The sequence below is a fragment of the Centroberyx affinis genome, unplaced genomic scaffold, assembly GCF_046629955.1.
Source record: "Centroberyx affinis isolate AG114_WGS23_722 - 3 ecotype Tasmania unplaced genomic scaffold, CSIRO-AGI_Caff_v1 ptg004041l_1, whole genome shotgun sequence".
Classification (NCBI taxonomy): Eukaryota; Metazoa; Chordata; class Actinopteri; order Beryciformes; family Berycidae; genus Centroberyx; species Centroberyx affinis.
Window position 1 is genome coordinate 249,357 of NW_027281838.1, and position 21,389 is coordinate 270,745.

Here is a 21,389-nt window from a genome sequence, read left to right on the forward strand (position 1 = left end):
CATCACACCGGGAGAGGCTGCAGGCCCGAAGGAGGCGAAGCGTTTTGTCGATCCGGAGGAAGCGTCAGAGGTCGATTATCGGCTGGACGTCCCGCTGTGCCCGGTCAGCAGGCCGCTACTGGAGTTTGCTCACAAGATGTCGGAGGATATCGTCGCTCAGGCTCTCCAGCTCTGTTGGGAGGTGGAGATTCGTTACAGGGGCTTGCCTTTTATTGACTCCGAGTGTGATTATGTGATATAAGAGTTGAAGTCAAATCGAGGGCCGTAGCCTCGGTCGGCAGCCTGGCTTCACAAAATTTTGTGAAATGAGGGCAATGTCTTAAAATGCAAGGAAAAGTGTTAGAAATGCGTTTCTCCAGCAGGAAAGGATTAACTGGAGGAGACAGGACTAGAAACATGAAGTAGTTTGACGGTGGACAGTGTGTGGAGGTCAGAGGAGCGGATGGGCGACGACCTGCGTTCAACTCCCAACTCATGACAACAAGTTTTCATTTATTGAACCATGAGCAAAACCCGAAGCTAACCTGAAGCAAACTGTTTTAGCTGCTGAACTGAAGCGTTAGCTAACCTTTTCATGTGACCAACAGGTGAAAATGTCCAGTCCAATTCCTGCTGTTGGCACATAATCCTTTACTGGTGGAGGAACCTAATCTGAACATCATTCCTGTCCACAATATGTAATCTGAGTTTCAGAGTTTGAGCTCATTTCACAAATTTTTGTGAGACTGTGTTGCAGGCAGAACTGTAGTGAGGGTAGAACAAAGAGTTTTTAGCGGCTAAAGCTGCTGCAGGCAAGATGTTTATATACAAATCCAGCCATCTAATGTGAACTTTTTACCTTTACATACCAGGGTGTTACTATGTTAATATTTTCTCAGTATGAACATTAAAGCTAACAGCTTGTCTGATACAAACTGGTTGCTGGACTCTGCTGTCTTGACCTTGTTTTGACACTAAATAAAACGCCAGATCTTGGGATGATTTTAAATAGAAGAGCCAGAGCAAGACCTGAGACTTCACTGCTCATGTATATCTATTGTTAGAAGTACTCATCGTTTTATTACATGCGGGATTCTTGAAGTCCATCTTATCGTTTGTTGTACCAGTAGGTTTGACTGGGATTTCCTTTATCACTTATTTAAAATATATTTTACTGCTTATGGAAGTGACAAATCAAAATTTAAGTGAAATTCTAATCCTATTTCTAAAGTAATCTTTTCCACTCTCTTCCCTTTGGTTTCCTTTGGTATAAAGCATCACAGACCTGTTTACTGATGCCGCCGCACAGGATTTCTGTGTAATGAAGTTCCAAGTTTTCAATCAGTTACCTCTCGCTGCCACTTGGAGCCGCCAACGTGCAAAGTTGCCTTTTGCAGCTTTAACCCGACTAAACAGTTTTATTCTCCAGTTTATTTGTCAAATAGTGTTTACATGTTATTGAAGAGCTGAATCGATTGTATTGATTCGTTGTTTAGGAATGATGAGAAAAAGATCAAATGAAATTCAGAGTGGTAATTTATCTATTTTACCGAGTTGTCATAATGTAATGACTATGTGGTTTTGTCTCATTGTCCATTTCAGGACAAGAACCACAAGGAAATTTGTGTTTTTTGTGATGCTCTAATGTTGAGATTCATGGCAGTTTTTTTACTTAATTTCAACTTCACTAAACCAAAAAACATGTCTAATGATAAATCCTCAACTTAAGGCAAATTTTCCCCCAAAATATATATACACAACATTTCAAAAGGAAACTATTTCATTGACTATAGTGCAGTTCAAGTTGTTGTTGATGGATTCCTGAGCGAGTTTCCTGTCTTTTCTCTGTCAGTGAGAAAATGACATGTGTCCGACACCCGTTTGACAGGATCACCTTGTCGTTCGACCTGTTTATCGTGCAGGTTGCTGGGTTTTTGTAGACATGAAAACATAACCCAGGGTCAGGCCCAGGGTTATGTCAATGTTAGTCGACACAGCCTTTGATGTCTGTCTGTTTTGGCAATAGAAGAGGAAAGAGGACTGAAATGTTTTTGTGAACATGCAGCTACTTCAGTTACATTTTTTATTTTATTTGTCCTAGAAAAAGCAGAAAAGTAGCTCACTTAGAAAACACTTAAGTTCTTTACACTTTCAAGCAAAAATATTCAGATCTTGTGCATGTTTCAAAATATTCCCGTCAAAAATGAACAGTTTACATGTTTTGGTGTGGTCCCTTGCAAACCATTTATTGTGTTATTATTCCCAGGTTTGGGAATGCCTCCCTTTAAAGTTTATATAATCAAAGCTAATTCCAGATAGTTTTCTTACTGCAGATGCATCAACAAACCATTAAAGTCTGTCTGCAAAAAAAGATGCTCCATGAGTCCAGGGTAAAAAAAAAAAAGACTTGAAAAAAACAAAACAGAAGCTATGGCTCTTTTCTTTGATGTGCAAAAGTTAAATCAACTATATTTTCTATGGCTATTCATATAAAAGTCAGAGAAAAATATTGTTATGAACACAGGTGGGACCCAAGCGCAGGACACGGACAGGGTGGTGAGGGTAAGGAAAAGGTTTACTGTAAGGGAGGATCTGGATCAGGGGCTGATGTCAGGGAACGGGACTCTGGTGGCTGCAGGGGGGGGGGGGGGGGAGTGATGGTGAAGAGGAGCGGGGCTTGGCGTGAGCGTGGGAGGAGGGGAAGCGTGGCAGGCAGAGGGAGCTTGGAGGCTAGGAGGTGGCTGGCAGGCAGGCAGGTGATGGTCCTGGGGCAGAAGAGAGACTGGTTAGTCACAGGCAACACAGAGAAACAAAGTAATTGGGAGTTTAACTAGATTTGACCTTGGGCGTAACTACTACTGTGGTTGAAACAACAATCTGGCGCAGGGGTAGATATACTGCAGGCAGGTGAGCTGATGAGAGGCAGGTGAGCAGACTGGGAGAGGCGATGAGCCGATTGCAGACAGGTGTGCAGGACGAGCAGAGCCGGGAGCCAGGAGAACGAGGAGGGGAGACCATGCCCACGCCAACACACACACACACACACACACACACACACACAAACAAAACAGACACAGAGAGAGACAGACAGGGGAGCATTGGGAACACAGGGGAGGGGAAACACAAGGAAACACTAGGGAATCTTCTGGGGGTACGGCCACGGCAGTAACAAATATATATTTTTTAACTTTTGCACAAAAAACAAGAAAATCCTGTGCAGGTGTGTCGGAGAAATGCTAAGGACTTGCCGAAGGTCCAGGGAGAACAAAACGGTACTCTTTCAATAAATCGGTGTTTGCATCGCAAGAGCAGTGTGTGGGAGTTTACTTATCCTTAACTTTTGTACATAAAAGAAAATGTCTTGGTATTTTTTCAAAGTCACTTTCTACTGTTAATGACAGAACTGTATTCTTATGCAGGGATATAGAAAACCCACCTAAACTCAGCTGACCCTCAATTTTATTTGTGAACCAAAATCTACCAACCTTTTCAATATATCAGAATCCATTATGGTCTAAATTCATCTGCCATATTACAGTAAGATGCTCACAGTTTCCCCACCTTTTTATTTCCCACTACATCACTGCTTTTATGTCTAAAAGTAAAGCTTACTCAAGTAAAACTAGGATGAAATACACTGAAAATATCCATAAAAGGAACATTACACAAATTTACTCAAAATCTACTATACTTTCCACCTCTGATCAGCAGGAACTGCAACCCGAAGGGACTTTTGTCGATGAGGCTTGATGTGTAGGCTACATGGATAATACTGATTGTCAGCAGTTCACTATTAAAATCTAAAACTAAAAACTGTGCCTTAAAAGATGTTTTTTACAATTATTATTTGGGGGGAACAGTTTTGCATATGAAAAAATCCTTCTGTAACTCACCTGCTTGTCTTCATCTACATCGCCTCCTTTGTGAGCGATATTGATTTAATAAGGGTAGGGTGCATTTTTGACTGATAATCCAATGGATTTTGAAAGGGTTTCATAAACACAAAAGGTCGGAGAAATTTCTCCACCCAAAGAGGAACCATGTAATCCTTCAATTTGAAGTGAAAACATGAAAATCACCAAAACTGGAGTTACGAGGTTTTCACACAACACTGAAATGTTCAGTGTCTCCCGACTCAATCAGATCTTCTCTCCCATATCTTCATCCTCTAATCTGCAATCATAGAATACATATTTCCCTCTGAACTGTGTTAATTTTCTAGCACTTTCTAACACAGGGTGCTTTGACCCTTGAGTTTTAAGTTTAACTTTATTCTACTGTTGGCCTCATTGTGAGTTGCTCTCAAAATGGTCAGCAAAATGCTTCCAATAAAAAAATGGAAATGTAGAAAAGAAAATGAAAAAACAAACAAACAAACAAAAACAAAACACATATGTTTGTGTTTTTCAATCTCCCCATACTGGATAAATAAAGGTATTTTTACACATACAACTCATACAAGTTAACAGACTGTACCTGGAACTTTTACCTATCAGAAGTATAATTTCCCCTTTTTTTTCTTTTCTTTTTTTTTTTTTTACCTCACTTAAGTTTTTGTCTGAAATCCTCCATACGCTCCATGTTCAACTGTTCTCCTGATTAGTCACCATTATTTAATAAAACCTCCTCAATCAGGCAATAAAATTACAACACACCCTAAAGTTCACCTTTTACTCATGTTTATTTGATTAGCCTACAGCTATAACAGAGGATCTGGTTACAAGGCAATCAAAAGACTGTTCAACTAATTTATCCAATTTATTTTGTTAGAATATGGATACAGAAATACGTGAAACAGATACCGAAATACCCATGCTGGCATAGTACAGTATGTTTTTCCATTATATTTTGTGGAGTTTGGTGTTGGGAGCGTACTACAAATATGTTTTCTTCTGGTCCACTTTCACTGGCTGCTGGCAGGGTGACATGTTGGGTTCCTTCACAAAAAAACAAACCTCTTCAGTATTCCAATGGAAAACCAAAATAAATATACCATACCATAGCTATAGTGGGCCCAGTGTGAGTACAACATGATTTGATACTGTACTATAGCCATAGTAGGCCCACTACGGGTACACCACAGCAGTTGTGCAATCAAAAAAAGTCTACATCATTTAACATTTTTGGATTGAGAAATTCAAAGAGAGAGAGAGAGAGACAGCAGGCAGATCATCAGAGGACGTTTCTTCAGTTTGTGTCTGCTGCCTGGGAGACAAAACAAGAAAACACAAACATTTACATTGCATTTACATTGTAGCAATTTAGTTAACACTCTTATCCATAATGATTTACAGTACAATGAGGTCAACAGTAGAATAAGCTTCAATATGCATGCCAGAGACTTGTTCAGGATCGATACTGATGAAATCCCTACTGGACGCCAATAGAGGCTTTGCAGTTCTCAAATCTTCCTTGAACCACATCTGGCTCCATCATGGTTAATAAAGTCTAAATCTCTAACAACCAACCAGAGAGCTAGCTGAGTCAGCTTGTTGTGGTGTGGCTGTAGATCCATTCAGTAACGTTCTCAGTAAAAGTGAATAGTGTGATAAGGTGGATTTGTTTCCAGATGTAGGTTACTGTGACACAGTAAACTGTCTTGTCTTTAGCCCTAGTCTCTACTCCAAAATATGAAGAGTTGGAGCTTGAGAAGAGTCAGCTCAGTTAACCTGAACAAACTGTTAGCTAGCTAACTAGCCAGCAAACACACTGATGTTAATGTCAACATGCTAACGCTAGCTGCTACTAGATATGTTAGCTAGTGTGCTAATCAGATGTGTTAACAAGACAGTGATGGTTAGCTGACCAGATACTATGGTTAGCTAGCTAAACTGACATTATCTAAACACTAAATCGATCAGATGGATCAGCACAGAAATTAACCATGTCTATCTTTTGAGACGGAAACATAATAAGTTGGTCACAGAGCTGAAGACCTCCAATATGGCCGCCAGGGGTTACGTTGCATCGCCTTAAAGCCCCCTATATAAATTGATTGAGATTGATAGATTACTCAATGACCTTTAACAAATAGTTGAGTGATTTTGTTCAAGTACATGAAGTATGTCTTTTCTTAAGATTAGCAACATTCAACTATTGATTTAAATCATACGATACTGATGTCACTACATGGTGTCATTGGGCTAATTTGATAGGAAGGGTGCAGGAGGGCGAGACCTACAAGTAACAGTATGTTGGACCAGAGGATTTTCCTCTGTGTGATGCACTGAACCCAGAGTCAGACCATTTCATAGGAGCCTTTAAAGGCAAAACATTCCTGTAAGCTCATATCAACAACATGATATTTCAGAATTTATTATTTTAATCTTAACTTGCTTCTAGAGTGCAGTGGGCATTAATGAACTTGAAATACTTTGGATCTCACCTTTATGTCTATCAGTGCTTATGACCACGCCCCCGTCCACGCTTGTGACCATGACCATGCCTGTGTTTACGCCTATGACCGCCGTGCCCATGCCCGCCATCACTATCACTGCCACTACAGCTGCCACTGCCACTGCCACTATTGTGGCGACGACCAGGGCTCTTGCTGTTTCTACGGTGACGACCAGGGCTTCCACCGCGGTCTCCATGGTGATCAGGGCTGCATCTGCCGCTGTGGTCGCCCTGGTGACGGTCGGGGCTGCGTCTGCCTCCGTGGTCGCCCTGGTGACGGTCGGGGCTGCGTCTGCCTCCGTCGTCGCCCTGGTGACGGTCGGGGCTGCGTCTGCCTCCGTGGTCGCCCTGGTGACGGTCGGGGCTGCGTCTGCCTCCGTGGTCGCCCTGGTGACGGTCGGGGCTGCGTCTGCCTCCTTGGTCTCCCTGGTGACGGTCAGGGCTGGGTCTGTGTTCTGTGTAACGGTCACCTTGATGTTGCCCGCTTCCAGGTCCATGTCCACCAGGTCCATGTTGGCCTTCTTCAGGACCCCCCGGATGCCCCGGGACACCTGGCTGGGGGACACAGTCGTAGCCAGAGGGATGGGTATCTGTAGAGGACCAATCAGAGGACAGAAGGAATTTAAGTGTTTTGTTTCAAAATAAGAGCTCCAACAGAGCAAGATTGAAGCAAATGTAGTAGAGAACCTAAGTCCTTGGTTAACTAAATAACACTTTTACATACTAAATCTTCCACCTTCGAAATACTGAATAAGTAACTTCATTTTATAAATAATCTTTTGGAAATTAACTCCACAGTTAGAAAATTGATGTGAGAACTCTTCCATTCCTTTGAGAAAGGGAAGAGAGTCTTACCTGAACAAGTACTGAACATTTTTCCACGACAGAGTGTTTATCTTGGTGGCAGATGAATCCTTTATGATGCAGTGCTATTAAACAAAACACAAAAACAGGGAGGTGCCTGGTTACATCTCACAGTTAAACTGGTTTTACTGGTTACATGAAAAGTTACTGGCTCATCACCCTTGTCTATGAGGACAAATAATAGTACAACAACAAAAGAACAGCAGGCACATTTTAGTTTTATATATCGCTGTTGTCTGGTTAAAACCTTGTATGTCCAAAATCTCAACTTTTCAGGAATTAAAAGGAACAGCCTCGTTTTTAGCTTGATGGACATGCATTATTAGTTTATCCAATGGGTTTGAAAGGGTTTCATAAGTCTTTTCAACCCATTGAGGAGCATTTCATTCTTCAGTTTAAGTTTAAATCACCAAAGTTGGATTCATGAGGTTTTCACCTGACAATGCTCATATGCTTTGCATGCTCTTTCATCAATAGCTTGTGTACAGCCATTCAATAACAAAAAATGCTCAAGAGAAAAGTTTATAAAAAATTCTCACATTCTCTAGAATCTAACAAGAAATTGTGTTTCACATTTCCGACTGACCATTTTAAAGCAGTTGTTGAATGTTACACTGAAATTAAGAGGAAAATATTCCTATATTATCATAAAAAAACAATAGCTCCTTTCATTGCTTCTACAATAAACTAAAAAAAAAATATCAAATCGCTGTAAAATATATTGAACACATAATTTTCCCTGGAAAGCTTTAGAAGAAAGCCCCCTTCCTATGCTAAATTTGCATATCTGATAACAGAAAATTAGAACAGTGTACTTACGTGAATTGGACAGCAGCTGACAACTCGACTGTCAAATTAGAAGAGATGCACTCTGATTTATAAGTGCTGTGCTGCACCTCTGCATTCCTGTCTCATCATGCCTTTCTGAACTACTGCACTGTAAAGGTGGAGTGAGAAGTGGAAAGATGTCACCAACTGGTTTGTTTTCCAAAGTATGGCAGGTTGGCTAGTTGTTGGAAGGTTGCTGGTTTTATCCCCAGTGCTGAGAGAGAGCCCAGCACTGCCGAGGTGCCCCTGAGCAAGGGCACTTACAGCTCATTTACTGTACAGTGTCATGAAAGAGTACTCGCCCCCATACTGGGAATACAGCTGCAGCCCTGTCCAGTGATTGCTATCTTTGGGACCCCGGATGAGTCAGGTTCAATTGAATTCTGTACAAGAAGAAATTATTAATTTCACATCTTTACTAGCCAGACGTCGCCTTCTCCTACAGTGGGAATCTCCTAACCCTCCTTCTGTTTCACAGTGGCTCAAAGACACTGTGTTTTTTCTCAAACTTGAGAAAATTAAGTATGCAATGAGGGGATACACTGATACGTTTTTTTTTATGTCGTTTAATACTGTTTTCAATAAAAATATTTTGAAAAAAAAAAAAAGAAAGAGTACTCGCCCCTTGTTTGATTTTCTGCATTTTTGCACATTTACCTCTGCCAAGGAGTTTCTGTTTTCACCTGTCAGTTAAGTCTGTCTGTCAGCAGGATACCTAAAAAAAACCTCCAAACGGATTTCATAGTGGGATGCATGACGATGGGAGAAAATTACGTTTTCTGACATCAATTCATTGATTTCTTATTCTTTATTTTTGCAAGCAGAATATGGATACAGGTTTGGCAGTACATTTGCAGCACAAGTACGGTCATCTTGGTGCAATGTAGTAATCGCTAAGACACATTTAACTGTACAGATTATAATATGATTTCTTGGAGAAAATGTCCAAAATATAAACAGCCAACCTAAATGTGCTGCCATGTTTCGACTAGCAAGTTACAGCGTTTCAAAGAACAGCTAGTTGGCTGAAACATTGTAATAACAGATTAGCAGCCTGAATTCAGTGGGCAGATATATTTTCCATCTCTGTTAAAATCTGATTAACTCTCAGGTCCAGTCTGTGGTTTCAGATCAGAGTTTCAGCTTCTCTTGTCAGCAGCATCCAGAACAGCAGCAGCGTTGTCCTTCGCCTCCTGGAGCAACGCTGAGGCCTTTTTCTGGGTCTACAGCACACACAGCAGAAACAGGTTATCATTTAGTTAATAACTTTGTTTTATCATGGTTAAGATATGATGATGATGGTGTTTTTGATGCATTTTTATTTGAGTTGTGTATATCTAAAAGAGGATTAAGGCTAATTAAGGATAATTGGAATTTGGAAGGTGATGAGGAACTGGAATTAAATTAATTATTTTTGTTTTAAATATTTAAATATAAACCTTGCTGAAGCTGAATTATGTCCTGTCATGCAGAATATGTGATAAGACAGAGGAGCAACTTGGTCCATTATGATAAGAAGACAGCAGATGTATGGAATATGTCTAAAAAATTATACAAAAGTGTTTGTTCCTCATCTCATCCCACCTCAAAGACTCTCAACTCTCATCTCATTGAATCCCAGGTCATCCTCTCAGACTCAGCCCACTGATCACCAGGATGCAAACACTTACAGCCATTTTGAAGCCGTCGTCTGTGATGTCTTTGAGGTTGATGACAACGTTGTAGTACGCACCAAAAACCGCCGTCTCCAAGGCTTTGGCTGCTACCTGAAAACCACGAGAGAACGAAAAGAAATCATACCAGTTAAGAACACATGAAGCACAAGGAACTTTATCCGTCTCCTTCTACCCATAATCCCTTGTGTCTCGGGGTGGTTTCCTGTAGTTGGAGTTGCAGTTCTCTTGTTAGAGGACTGAGACTCTCGGTGCCGTTATTTGGTGCCACCGGAGTTCAAATGGCATCGTTCTCACCTGGACAAACCAACTGAACTACAGGAGAAAACACTACAGAGTTCGAATAAACCGCTTCAATAATGCCTGGTGTGAACTTAAGTTGTTTTTCTGCTGTACCTGAGCGTCAGACTTGCAGGCTATGTTTCCATAGAGGACCATTTCTTTGAGGGAGGGCCAGAGGACGTTGACCTTCTCAGCCAGAGCCAAGGGAACTCCCACCGCTTTCTTCAGACCCTCCTGCATGGCAGCGTCCCGCCTCAGAGAGACCGACAACCAAACATTACAATCACACATTCGGGAGAAAAAAAAGCTCTCTACATGCAAGGGGAATTAAACTGGGTGTTTTAATAGCACTATTAAATTAAAAACATGTGATGGGAAGTGTGCACTTTACCTTATCCACCCCCCTTTCCTCTAACATTCAAGACAGATACAGCTGAGCTATGTTCTACACAGGTAGAACATAGCTCAGCCTCGTTTACAGCTGTAATATGAAACTTTTTCACATGTCAGTGAATAGGATATATTCTACATCATCAGCTAGCTGGTGTTCATGCCTAAATTTCAACGATATTTGGGACTTTTTGGGGTGGTTACCATTTCCTCAGGCTAGATGCCATTTCAAGGCAGACAGCTCATCAAGATGAGCGACAAGTGTTGGGGGAGGTGGGCGGGACTAACAATACACTTCCTGCCTGAAGGCGAAAAGTTACATACTGTAGCTTTAATAACACATCGTATCCTGTGGATGTGACTTTTATCTGTCTGGATTGCTACAGCAGACCAATCAAATGCGGATGCTCAAAACAACAAGACTAACAGTCACAATGCCAAAGGCATTAGCATACACTGCAAAAAATAAGGATGATTTTCAGGATTTTTTTTTAATTCAAATGATCTTGGTACACACGCAAATAATTGTATTGGTTGCAAAAAAAAATCCACTTTTAATGATAATATATAATTTACTTGAAACAAGTGTAATTACCTTCAAAAAGGTTTTGTGTTGCAAAATTGATTCTCTTGTCTTGGATTATTTTTATTCAAACAAGTCACATTAACTTAAAACCTTGTAAGGTTTATAAATCTGAATACATGATAAAATTACTTGCTTAGCTTCTCACTTTTTGCAGTGTAAGTCATGTGAGGACAGAACATCAAAGAGACGTCAGAGTTTTCTGTGTCTGTGGTTTTAAACCAAGGAGAAAATTCCCAACACAGTCTGACAATGGAATCAGGTCTGACTGGCTGCGTTTGGGCTACAGTGTGTTTATCAGGCTGGAGTATGGCCAGAAATGTCACACAGACTTCACATTAAAGGGTTTCTACATTTAAAATGATGTCAAAAGTCTTGACTTTGTGACAATGATCATTATACTTGTCAAGAGGAAGGAAGAGTAGAAACTTGAGTGTGAATTCTGGACTGTTGAACTTTGGACTGTTGAACTTGGCAGTAAGCATCACTGTAAGTCTAGACGGACTTGAGTTAGTGCTTGCAGACACGTGCATGACTTGCATGGTTTCATTCACTTTTCTGTTAGGACAACATTAAATGGGACTAACAGCAGTCTGTAGCTCAATATTTACATTTTCATGACCATATTTACCTTATGTTAAAGCGCACTATGTCATCTAACTAAAATATGTATGCAAATTCATTTTGTGGACATTGTAACTGTCTATAGTATACATGAGTTTTCATCCCCAATTCACCTGTGCTTCTATTTATCAACTTATATTTTCCCTTTGACATGAGATGTTTGTATAAGGCCATTGTGCTTTCTATTGGATTGTGTACATTGTGTAAATCCCTTGTGTCTATCTACATCAATTGTGTGTTTATGTCTGTTTGCTTTGCTGCATTCATGTTCTGCATTATCTACTCACCAAGGCTAATTCCTAGTACATGTACTGTAAATGTACCTGGAGCAATGAACTGAATATGATTATCATAATGAGTGGTTTCCAGTGTCACAAGATTACCTTTTAATTTCCTCCGCGGTGTTCTTTGGCATTTTCAACGCTGCCTATAACAGAGAGAGATAAATATTACAGAGGTTTTAACCCAACAGGTTTGCAGTGGTTTCCCTCACATCCTTACTGCAGATCCAGAACAAATGAGTGCACACAACAAACCTCCACCATAACAAATAATTTATTCAAAGGTCATCGATGCACTAGCATCACGATGATCATTTAATTCACTTGATTCATATGTAGATATGGATATGTATGGTCGACTAACAGAGCTGCTCTGGAGGCACAAATAATCTCATTGGTTTAGTTAAACCTCAATGGGTGGAGCCAAAGAAACAAGTCCCTGGAGCGCAAGTTAGCTAACTGGCAAACTTGAATGGCAAAGAACTCTGGTTAAAAAAATAAAAATAAATCACAATAACTTTTTTTTCATTCATTCATGACCATGTCATCATGATGTTGAAGCTCAGCAACTAGCTAACTAGCTTACCTAGAGTTATAGGCTGTGGGCTAGTATAGGCTAGGCTTCATAATATTAGCTTCCTCCTTGCTTAATTCTTGCCATTTTTACTGGGCTTCAGTCTAATGTTACTGGAGATAATTTGTGTGTCAGTATGTACTGTGAAACTGGAAGTTGTCAAGATGTTTCTGCACCAGTATCAACAAGACAAAGTCCTACATTTATTTACTTGTATGATTATGATTAAAGTGATTCTGAAATAAGTGTAAACATAACCAATGATGAGACGTTTTCAGGGCCATGACAGATAGGAGCTTCCTCCTCACCATGTAGCTGTTGAAGGCGGTGGAGTCGGCGTCCACCATGACCAGCAGGTCGTTCATGGCCTGGTGGAACGGAGGAATCAGCCTCCTCATTACGCTGTCCAGGTTCTCAAACTGCTTCTTCCCATAAGTCATCTGGCCGACCATGGCACCCAGAGCTGCCCCCTGGAGGGCGCGTGCACACACACACACACACACACACTAATATGAAAGAGATTTCATACCTTGTTGAATTTTAGTTGGTCACTCTTCTTTACAAGACACTTGGTGCTGTGGCACTTGATTTCAACAAAGAATGCTAGCAATGCTAACAAGCCATTTACAAAACATTCAAACATTTTTCTAACATACAAAAAGTATCTAAAATTGCCTTATTTTAATCTTTCCACTGTCAATATGTTAATCAGTGTCAGTGTCTTCTCTCTGTGTCTCATAAGTTCGGAGAATGGACAGAAGATGGATGAATGCGAGAGAGAGGATGACAAAAGTCAAAAGAGACTAGAATGAGGTTACAGAGGTTAGAGAGAGGTAACAGACCAGGTTTACCAGAAGTTGGTTGAACAAGTTGGAGAAAGGTTTGACCGAAGGTTGGACTGAGGTTGGCTAGAGGCTGGAGAGAAGCTGGAGAGAGTTTGGAGAAAGGCTGGAAAAAAGTTGGAGGAAGAAAAGTTAGAGGTTTGACAGAAGTGGGAGAGAGGTTGCAGAGACGGTCAGAATTTGGAGATTTGGTCGAAAGTTGAGAGGGGTTGATTGGAAGTTGGAGAGGTTGGAACATTTGGAGAAAGGTTGGATAGAAATTGGAGAACGTTGGGGTAAGGTTGGAGAAAAGTTAGAGGTTAGACAGATTTCAGACAGAGGTTGGTTGGATGTTGGAGAGAAATTGGAGAGAGAGAGATCAGGGAAATTGGGGAGAGCTTGGACAGAAGTTGTAGAAAGTTGGAGGATGGTTAGAAAGGTTGGTTGGAAGTTGGAGAGAGTTTGGAAAAGTTGAAGAGAATTTAGACAGATGTTTCAGAGGAGTTGGAGAGAGCTTGGAAAGAGCTGGGACAGAGATTGGAGAGATGTGGAAAGTGAGGTTGGTCAGAAGTTGGCAGGACAGACGTTGGTCAGAAATGGGAGACATTTTGGAGATAGGTTGAAAAGATGTTGGACGGGAATTGGTCAGAAGTCAGAGAGATGTTGGTCAGAAGTTGGTCAGAGAAGGTTTTGGTCATACCAGAGCAGCCACGGCAGCAGAGACAGACCCTCCGCCCGGGGCTGCCGTCCTGGCTCCAACACTACGGACAAACTGCTGCAGGGACAGAGAAACCAGACACTTGTCCTCCTGAGACTTCACCATGTACCTGCACAGGAACAACAACACAACTGCTTACAAGAACTAGTTTTAAAATCTTATTTTTCTTAAAATATTTGAAACAAATCTGCCAATGGAGTGCCAATGCCAATCGAATTTCCTTGAACTTGAATTTTCTTTCATTTCAAGATACTGACACTTGTTTGTAGAAATTTCCTGAATAAGTGAAACTGCATTGGAAACAATCCTCTTGACTATGTTGCACATGGATATTACGTACCTCTGGAATATATCCATTGACTTATCCGAATCTGCAATTATTATTTGCATTTATTTGCACTGACTCTTTTGTGTATATTATGTACATTACCTTTATTTAGTACCTATTTTGTTTTATTTCCTTCCTGTACTTGACTTCATTGGCACTGTCCACCAATTGCTGCTGTGGCACCTGAATTTCCCCAAGGGGATCAATGAAGTGCTGTCCTATCTTATTTCTTATTCCAATGTGTATCAAAATAACCCACAGTCTATGTAAAACAGAAACCATTGTATTATGTTAACTCACTCTATGATCCTCTCCTTTGGGTTGAAAGGCCCCAGAGAGTCAAGGCCAAGCTTACTGATAACCTAGAGAGAGAGAGAGAGAGAGAGAGAGAGAGACTTTTAATCTCTCTATGCAACAACAGATGATCAGTTTGCTTGACATTAATTGATCCTAATAGCGCAATTTATAGTGTTTATTTATAGTTATCTATCACTGGTAACACATTTTATCACATACAGACAACATAAAACAAAAGTAGTCCAGAGTACAGTGTACCTACAAAGATAAATTGCGTGCAATAAATCCATCTCAACAACACATGACCTGACCACTTCCATATCTGCTTTTAAAATCTGATCACAACGTGAGCAAAATCCCATTACTTAATGCATCCTGGTGTGAGCTTAGATGATTAAAGTCGCATTAGCCACCGTAGCCAATGGATACGGTCACACATGTTCAATCAATTGTAGAGGAGGCTGGTCCATAGACACCAACTTTTTTTTAAACATTTTCCTCCCGTCATAAAATTAAGTATTGAGTCTTAAAACCTAAAAAACTTTTCTTAAAACAAGTGACAAACTCCAATGCGGTGAGATGATTTCACTTGTTTCCAGTGCAAATAAACTTGTTTCAAGATGTTTCTTGAATCAAGTGTAATTTTCCTGATACTAGTCATCTGCCTTATTCTGCTTTGTTGCAGCATATTGACATTTGTCCCTTGAAAAATTCAGGTGAAACAGGTGAAATTGCATTGGAAACAAATCAAACTCTATTGGCAGAATTTTTCACTTGTTGAAAAGTAAGATTTTAGGACTCAGTACTAGATTAAATGACTTGACATTTACCTTTCACCACACAGTTTACCAATCCCTGTCCTCCTTAACCGTTTGAATCACCAGCCTCCACTGATGTAGCGTATCACCCTCTATCATGTCCTCACCAGTCTGACTTTGTGCTCCTCTTCGATGATGAAGAGTCGATCTCTCTTGATGTAGAAGTCAGCAGAGTCCAGCACGGCCTTCAGCGGGATCAGACCGACGATCTGAGAACCCACCACAGGCAGGTTCAGATCCTGTGGAAACCAGGATGTAGATTCATAACAGTGATGATAACGATGCGATACTTTATTGATATCCGTAAGGAAATAGTCTTTTCTTTTGCCCCCTTAAAGGGTTAAACATAGAAATTTGAAATGTAAAGTTGCACTTACAGTTGTGAATGTTCTAACTAATGCTAACTAGCTAGCTAACATGACCAAGCATCAACATAACATTAACATAACAGCTTCTTGCAGGCGTCCATGTTTCTCCTCAATTTTTACCAAGCTGGACCACTGGAACACCTGGAGGTTTTAATTCTGCCCTTTCTAACTTTTCGACTTCAAATTGAACACTGTATAAGACCACTGAGTCGACCCCGGACCTCTGCATCCCGGCAGATCTCCTCGTAGACGGTGTGGAGGGGAGTCAGCTCGTAGTCCAGGATGTTGGTGGAGACCTGGGCGACGTTGGCCTCCTCCAGGTACCAGCCCATGCCCTGCACCTTCTTCAGCAGACCAGGCTGGTGGAGAGACGCACAATGTCAGGGTCAAATCCACCGTCTCGTCTGAACTCATCCAGCAGTGGTGTGTTACCACCACTGCTAGTGAAAATGGTTAAATTCAAATAACAGGAGAACTTAGCCAATTTGGTTGATAGATGATTAGCTCTTTATACAGGGAAAAGAAAAGTCTGGAATATCAATCTGAGGTCATGAAAAGGTTGGGAAATTGCACACTGAATTTGCAAGTCTACAAAAGTACACATAAGACAACACATTTTATTTAGTGGTAGACCCACTGCCATTTCGCATACTGGGATACTGTGAAGAATAATGTTCAGCTGTAGAGTTCAGTTATATTGCCCAGCTACCAAAATCCTCAAATCCAGCCATGAAATCAAGATTTCGTAAAGTATACAATTTCAAAATGGGGTATGTATGTGCAGGAACCCTGGTAAACAGGCTACACTACAAAAAAATGTCCATCTTAATGAGTCTTTAAGTCTTTAAGCTTTTAATAAATATTAATTTTAATTAATAATAATTAATTTAACATGTTATATTTCCTAAAACAAGTGAAAAGATGTTGGTACTAGTGCAGCAATCTGCCTTATTCTGCCTTGTTTCACTCATCTGTAGTAAAATTCCTATGAACAACGGAAACTGCAAGTGGTATTACCTCACCACATTGACATAATTTTTCACTTAAAAATAATATTTTAAGACTGAATATGAACAGGTGGATCATTTTTGCCGTGACAAATCATGCAATGATGCAATGATAGCCACTCAGTACACAGGTTAAAATAAGAGCCTGAACACTAAAGAGATAACTGAATCAATCACTGTGACGTTTAACACTGGTGCTCGAAACCAAAGTGGAAACCGAAGTAAAGGTCTAAACACCCAGCATGCACCTGGTCTTTCCCCCGCCCCTGCTCCCTGATGTCCAGTGCGATCCGATGGGCCTGCTCCTTGGTGCTGATGAGGTTCACGTTGTAGGCGATGAGGAACTTGCGCGCTCCCGTTACCGTGGCGCCCCACGAGGGGACGAACGTGGCGGGGCCGTGGTCCGGAGCCCATTCCTCACTTTTTAACTGGAAGAGAGAAAAAAACAAAAAACAAAAAAAAAAACAGTTATATTGTTATATTGCACATATATATTGTACAAATTTTTATTATATTAATTATATTTTTTATTATATTTTAATTGTATTATTATTTTTATTTTATTTTATTATTTTTATGTTTATTGTATGCACCTCCATACCAAAGCAAATTCCTTGTACTGTGAAAACTTACTTGGCAATAAACTCTATTCTGATTCTGATTCTGAGTCGGTCCTGTTATAAACTATTTGTCCAGATAGAGGGAAACATTCAGTTAAAACCCTTAAAAAAAAAAAAAAAAAAAAATCACATGAAAACAGAAATGTGAATTCTAAGCACATGTCCCACTGAGCATTAACATGGCCTCTCTGCTTTAGCTCTGAGTTTTAGACCAAGCAGTAAATAAGTTATTAAATATTTAAACAATGTAAATATCAAAAATATGCACCAGAGAAGTCCTTATGGAAAAGATATTGTTTTATTTTTGTCATAAACCCCAGAAGATGTAGTCTAAGAAGTACTAAAGATGTTACTAAACTTCAGTAATCAATGATAATAATATAATATATATAAAAATATTATAAATAAAGTTTTTTTTTTTTTAAGGTACATCGCCAAACAGTGTTAAAGATTTTTAGGGTGGAGTTTTCCTTTAACTACTGTTTTCCATCAATGGTTGTTTTCTGTGTGTGTGTGTGTGTGTGTGTGTGTGTGTGTGTGTGTGTGTGTGTGTGTGTGTGTGTGTGTGTGTATCATAACGTCCTGTAAAATCCACTGTCTTACTTTCTCAGGTAAGGCCTCGTACTCTCCGGCCCGTACAGAGGGAAGATTCCTCCGGGTCTCTTTCCGTGCCGCTTCTCCATAAAGATACACTGTGGATGAAATGATGATTTGGTATTGATCGGGAGAATTTTACTCTTTAGGTTTGGATCGGTCTCTTCCCGTGTGGAGAAGACTTCCCACCGGTGAGAAAACTGACAGCAGAATTGAATCTGGACAAACAGGGAGAATCTACAGCGGCTCAGTTTGTGGGGATGAGAAGTGACATCATCAGCATCACTTCCTCATTTCATAAAGACCATTTTATATCAAATTCAATGACTTTCAATGACCTTTTCCAGCACTATTATTATGTTCATAAATACGGAAGAGGATTAGGGCCATGTGAATTTTTTTTTTTTTAGGTCTGTCTGAGTTTAAAGTCAGAATTCTAAGATTCTGAGAATAAAGTCAGAATTCTGAGATTAAAGTCAGAATTCTAAGATTCTGAGAATAAAGTCAGAACTCAGAATTCTGACTTTATTCTCATAATTCAGAACTCAAATATTTTTTTCACATGTGGCCCTAATCCTCTTCCATTCATAAAGACTCCACACAAAACAAGAAACATTTCCGTAAACCTTACTGTGTTTCTTTAAATCACAGCTTCAGATGTTCACAAGCTTTTAAGTGATCTGCATCGGTCTCCTTTTCTCCGTTTTAACTTACATTCCTCCTCTTCCTCCTCTTCTTCCTCCTCTTCTTCCTCTTCCTCCTCCTCCTCTCCCTTCTCCTCTTCCTCTTCTCCTCCTCTCTCCTCCTCCTCTCCCTCCTCCTCCTCTCCCTCCTCTCCCTCCTCTTCTTCCTCTTCCTCCTCCTCCTCTCCCTCCTCTCCTCCGTCCTCCTCTTCTTCCTCTTCCTCCTCCTCTTCTTCCTCTTCCTTCCCTCCCCTCTCCCTCCTCCCTCCTCTCCTCCTCCTCTTCTTCCTCCTCTTCCTTCCTCTTCCTCCTCTCCCTCTCCCTCCTCCTCCTCCTCCTCCTCCTCCTCCTCCTCCTCCTCTCCCTCCTCTCCTCCTCCTCTTCCTCTTCCTCCTCCTCTTCTTCCTCTTCCTCCTCCTCCTCTCCCTCTCCCTCCTCTCCCTCCTCTTCTTCCTCTTCCTCCTCCTCCTCTCCCTCCTCTCCTCCTCCTCTCCCTCCTCCTCCTCTCCCTCCTCTCCCTCCTCTTCTTCCTCTTCCTCTCCCTCCTCTTCTTCCTCTTCCTCCTCCTCCTCTCCCTCCTCTCCTCCCTCCTCCTCTTCTTCCTCTTCCTCCTCCTCTTCTTCCTCTTCCTCCTCCTCCTCTCCCTCTCCCTCCTCTCCTCCTCCTCTCCCTCCTCCTCTTCCTCATCTTCTTCCTCTTCCTCCTCCTCCTCTCCCTCTCCCTCCTCTCCCTCCTCTTCTTCCTCTTCCTCCTCCTCCTCTCCCTCTCCCTCCTCTCCTCCTCTTCTTCCTCTTCCTCCTCCTCCTCTCCCTCTCCATCCTCTCCTCCTCCTCTCCCTCCTCCCTCCTCTCCTCCTCCTCTTCCTCCTCTTCTTCCTCCTCTTCTTCCTCCTCCTCTCCCTCTCCCTCCTCCTCCTCCTCCTCCTCCTCTCCCTCTCCCTCCTCTCCCTCCTCTTCTTCCTCTTCCTCCTCCTCCTCTCCCTCTCCCTCCTCCTCCTTCTCTCCCTCTCCCTCCTCTCCTCTCCCTCCTCCTCTTCCTCTCCCTCCTCCTACTTACTTATTTACTCACCTACTTATTTCAAGGTCTTTTAAGCACTTTCTCACATAGCAGGCTTACTTTCCAGGTATTCCAGTACTTACATTTTGAAAACTTAAAACACTTTAAGGCCCTTGTGCGATCCCTACTTCCTGGTTTAGACTGGGTAAGTCTGTTTTACATAAAAAATCTTACCAGGCACGTGCAGCATGTCTGAGAGTCTCTGGGCGAAGACGTTGGCGCAGGAGACGCAGTCGTCCATGGTGGCGTTCTGGACGGGGATGAAGGGACAGACGTCCAGCGCTCCGGTCCGCGGGTGCTCCCCTGCTCCAGCAAACACACGAGAGAAACTTAAACATGGTGCCGATGGAGTGGAGGCATAGTTAAGTTTGTAAATCCACACACACACACACACACACACACACACACACACACACACACACACACACACACACACACACACACACACACACACACACACACTCGCTATTTTTTCATTTCCAAGTTATATTTTTTCAGGGTTCGGGGGGTTCGATTCCCCACGGCAGACTCAGTTTTATTGGCCAAGTAAGTTTGCACAAGGAAGAAAATGACTTGAAGAAAATGAAGAAATTGACTTGGTGGATCACATTAAACTAATTAACTAATTAAAAATGATATTAGTATTATTAAAGTAGTATATAAAAATAAAAAGAAATTTAAGGAATAGGTCACTTTTATAAGTAGTATGTAAAAGAAAGTAGTATAAAGGTACTAGTAGTATATAAAAAAGTATAAGTATCCATACTAAAAATGTATGTACATATGCTAGATGTTTACTAGGCCTATATATATATGTATAGATATTTACTATATACTACAGTTAAGTGACTGTAATTAATCTGAGGTAATTATATGAACCCATGATGTCACAGGATTGTATTTTCCTCAGTCTTGGGAATCCATAAAGCAAACAAGTGAAAAAGAAAATGTATTTGTTTTGGTGGATTTGCCCTTTAAACATTGGCCATAACTGAGTGTTGAGTGTTGAATGTGTGTGTGTGTGTGTGTGTGTGTGTGTGTGTGTGTGTGTGTGTGTGTGTGTGTGTGTGTGTGTATGTGTGTGTGTGTGGGAAGGAGGGGGAATGACCGGATTCTGTCCTTGCTCTGTTCTGCCCAAAAGAGCACAGAATGCTTAATGATCAGTCATTATACTGAGAAGTATTCAAAAGGAGGGTTCAGGGTTGTTTTTTTAAACCTGAGCTTTGGCTCCTTCTCACCTTTGCGCAGTTTAACTGTAGATTTTAATACATCCATTGCTCCAATATGAAGAGAGCTGTCTGTGTTGGCTATTTGCTAGGAGTTAAATGGTAAGGAATGTTGAACCGAAGAAGTAGTTCATAGTACAAAGTAGCTCACTCTAAAAGAGTAGCCAGCATTTTTGTGTTAATCTGATGAGTGCCAAGAATCCAATTGCCCCACGAGGGTAAATAAAGTCTATTGAATTTAATTGAATTAAAACTAATTCTGCTGATGTGCTGGTGTTTGGGGAGTTTTTTGCCATTCCTGCCATTCCTACTAGCTTCTTTCACTTGTGCCGTTTCTGTATCATAATGAATCCTTATGAAAAGGGATGCAAAATGGCCA

General features: G+C 41.1%; 2 protein-coding genes across 2 annotated transcripts; both read right to left on the reverse strand.

Annotated features, from left to right (window-relative positions):
- Nucleotides 1-4,648: 4,648 nt before the first annotated feature.
- On the reverse strand, nucleotides 4,649-8,120 carry LOC139663527 (antifreeze protein Maxi-like). The gene is made up of 4 exons (XM_071542223.1): nucleotides 8,059-8,120; nucleotides 7,231-7,304; nucleotides 6,365-6,965; nucleotides 4,649-5,184 (listed from the first exon to the last, which is right to left on the reverse strand). Exons 3-4 carry the CDS (start codon nucleotides 6,885-6,887, stop codon nucleotides 5,117-5,119), a joined length of 591 nt encoding a protein of 196 aa, XP_071398324.1. The 5' UTR covers nucleotides 6,888-6,965; nucleotides 7,231-7,304; nucleotides 8,059-8,120; the 3' UTR covers nucleotides 4,649-5,116.
- A 1,086-nt stretch (nucleotides 8,121-9,206) lies between these two features.
- ftcd (formimidoyltransferase cyclodeaminase) lies at nucleotides 9,207-21,059 on the reverse strand. Its single transcript, XM_071542216.1, has 13 exons — nucleotides 21,023-21,059; nucleotides 19,959-20,087; nucleotides 18,055-18,143; nucleotides 17,080-17,259; nucleotides 16,046-16,183; nucleotides 15,564-15,695; nucleotides 14,642-14,703; nucleotides 13,996-14,122; nucleotides 12,783-12,944; nucleotides 12,003-12,046; nucleotides 10,137-10,275; nucleotides 9,738-9,833; nucleotides 9,207-9,290 (listed from the first exon to the last, which is right to left on the reverse strand). Exons 1-13 carry the CDS (start codon nucleotides 21,057-21,059, stop codon nucleotides 9,207-9,209), a joined length of 1,419 nt encoding a protein of 472 aa, XP_071398317.1.
- Nucleotides 21,060-21,389: the final 330 nt, after the last annotated feature.

Excerpts from the sequence above, each read along its gene's own strand:
- LOC139663527 (XM_071542223.1), bottom strand. The coding sequence starts at position 6,887 with ATGGACCTGGTGGACATGGACCTGGAAGCGGGCAACATCAAGGTGACC. Across the intron at positions 5,185-6,364 it reads AAGCACTGATAGACATAAAG|GCAGCAGACACAAACTGAAG; the intron begins GTGAGATCCAAA and ends TTTGTCTCCCAG.
- ftcd (XM_071542216.1), bottom strand. The coding sequence starts at position 21,059 with ATGGATGTATTAAAATCTACAGTTAAACTGCGCAAAG. Across the intron at positions 17,260-18,054 it reads ACGAGGCCTTACCTGAGAAA|TTAAAAAGTGAGGAATGGGC; the intron begins GTAAGACAGTGG and ends TCTCTCTTCCAG. Across the intron at positions 12,047-12,782 it reads CCGCCTTCAACAGCTACATG|GCAGCGTTGAAAATGCCAAA; the intron begins GTGAGGAGGAAG and ends TCTCTGTTATAG.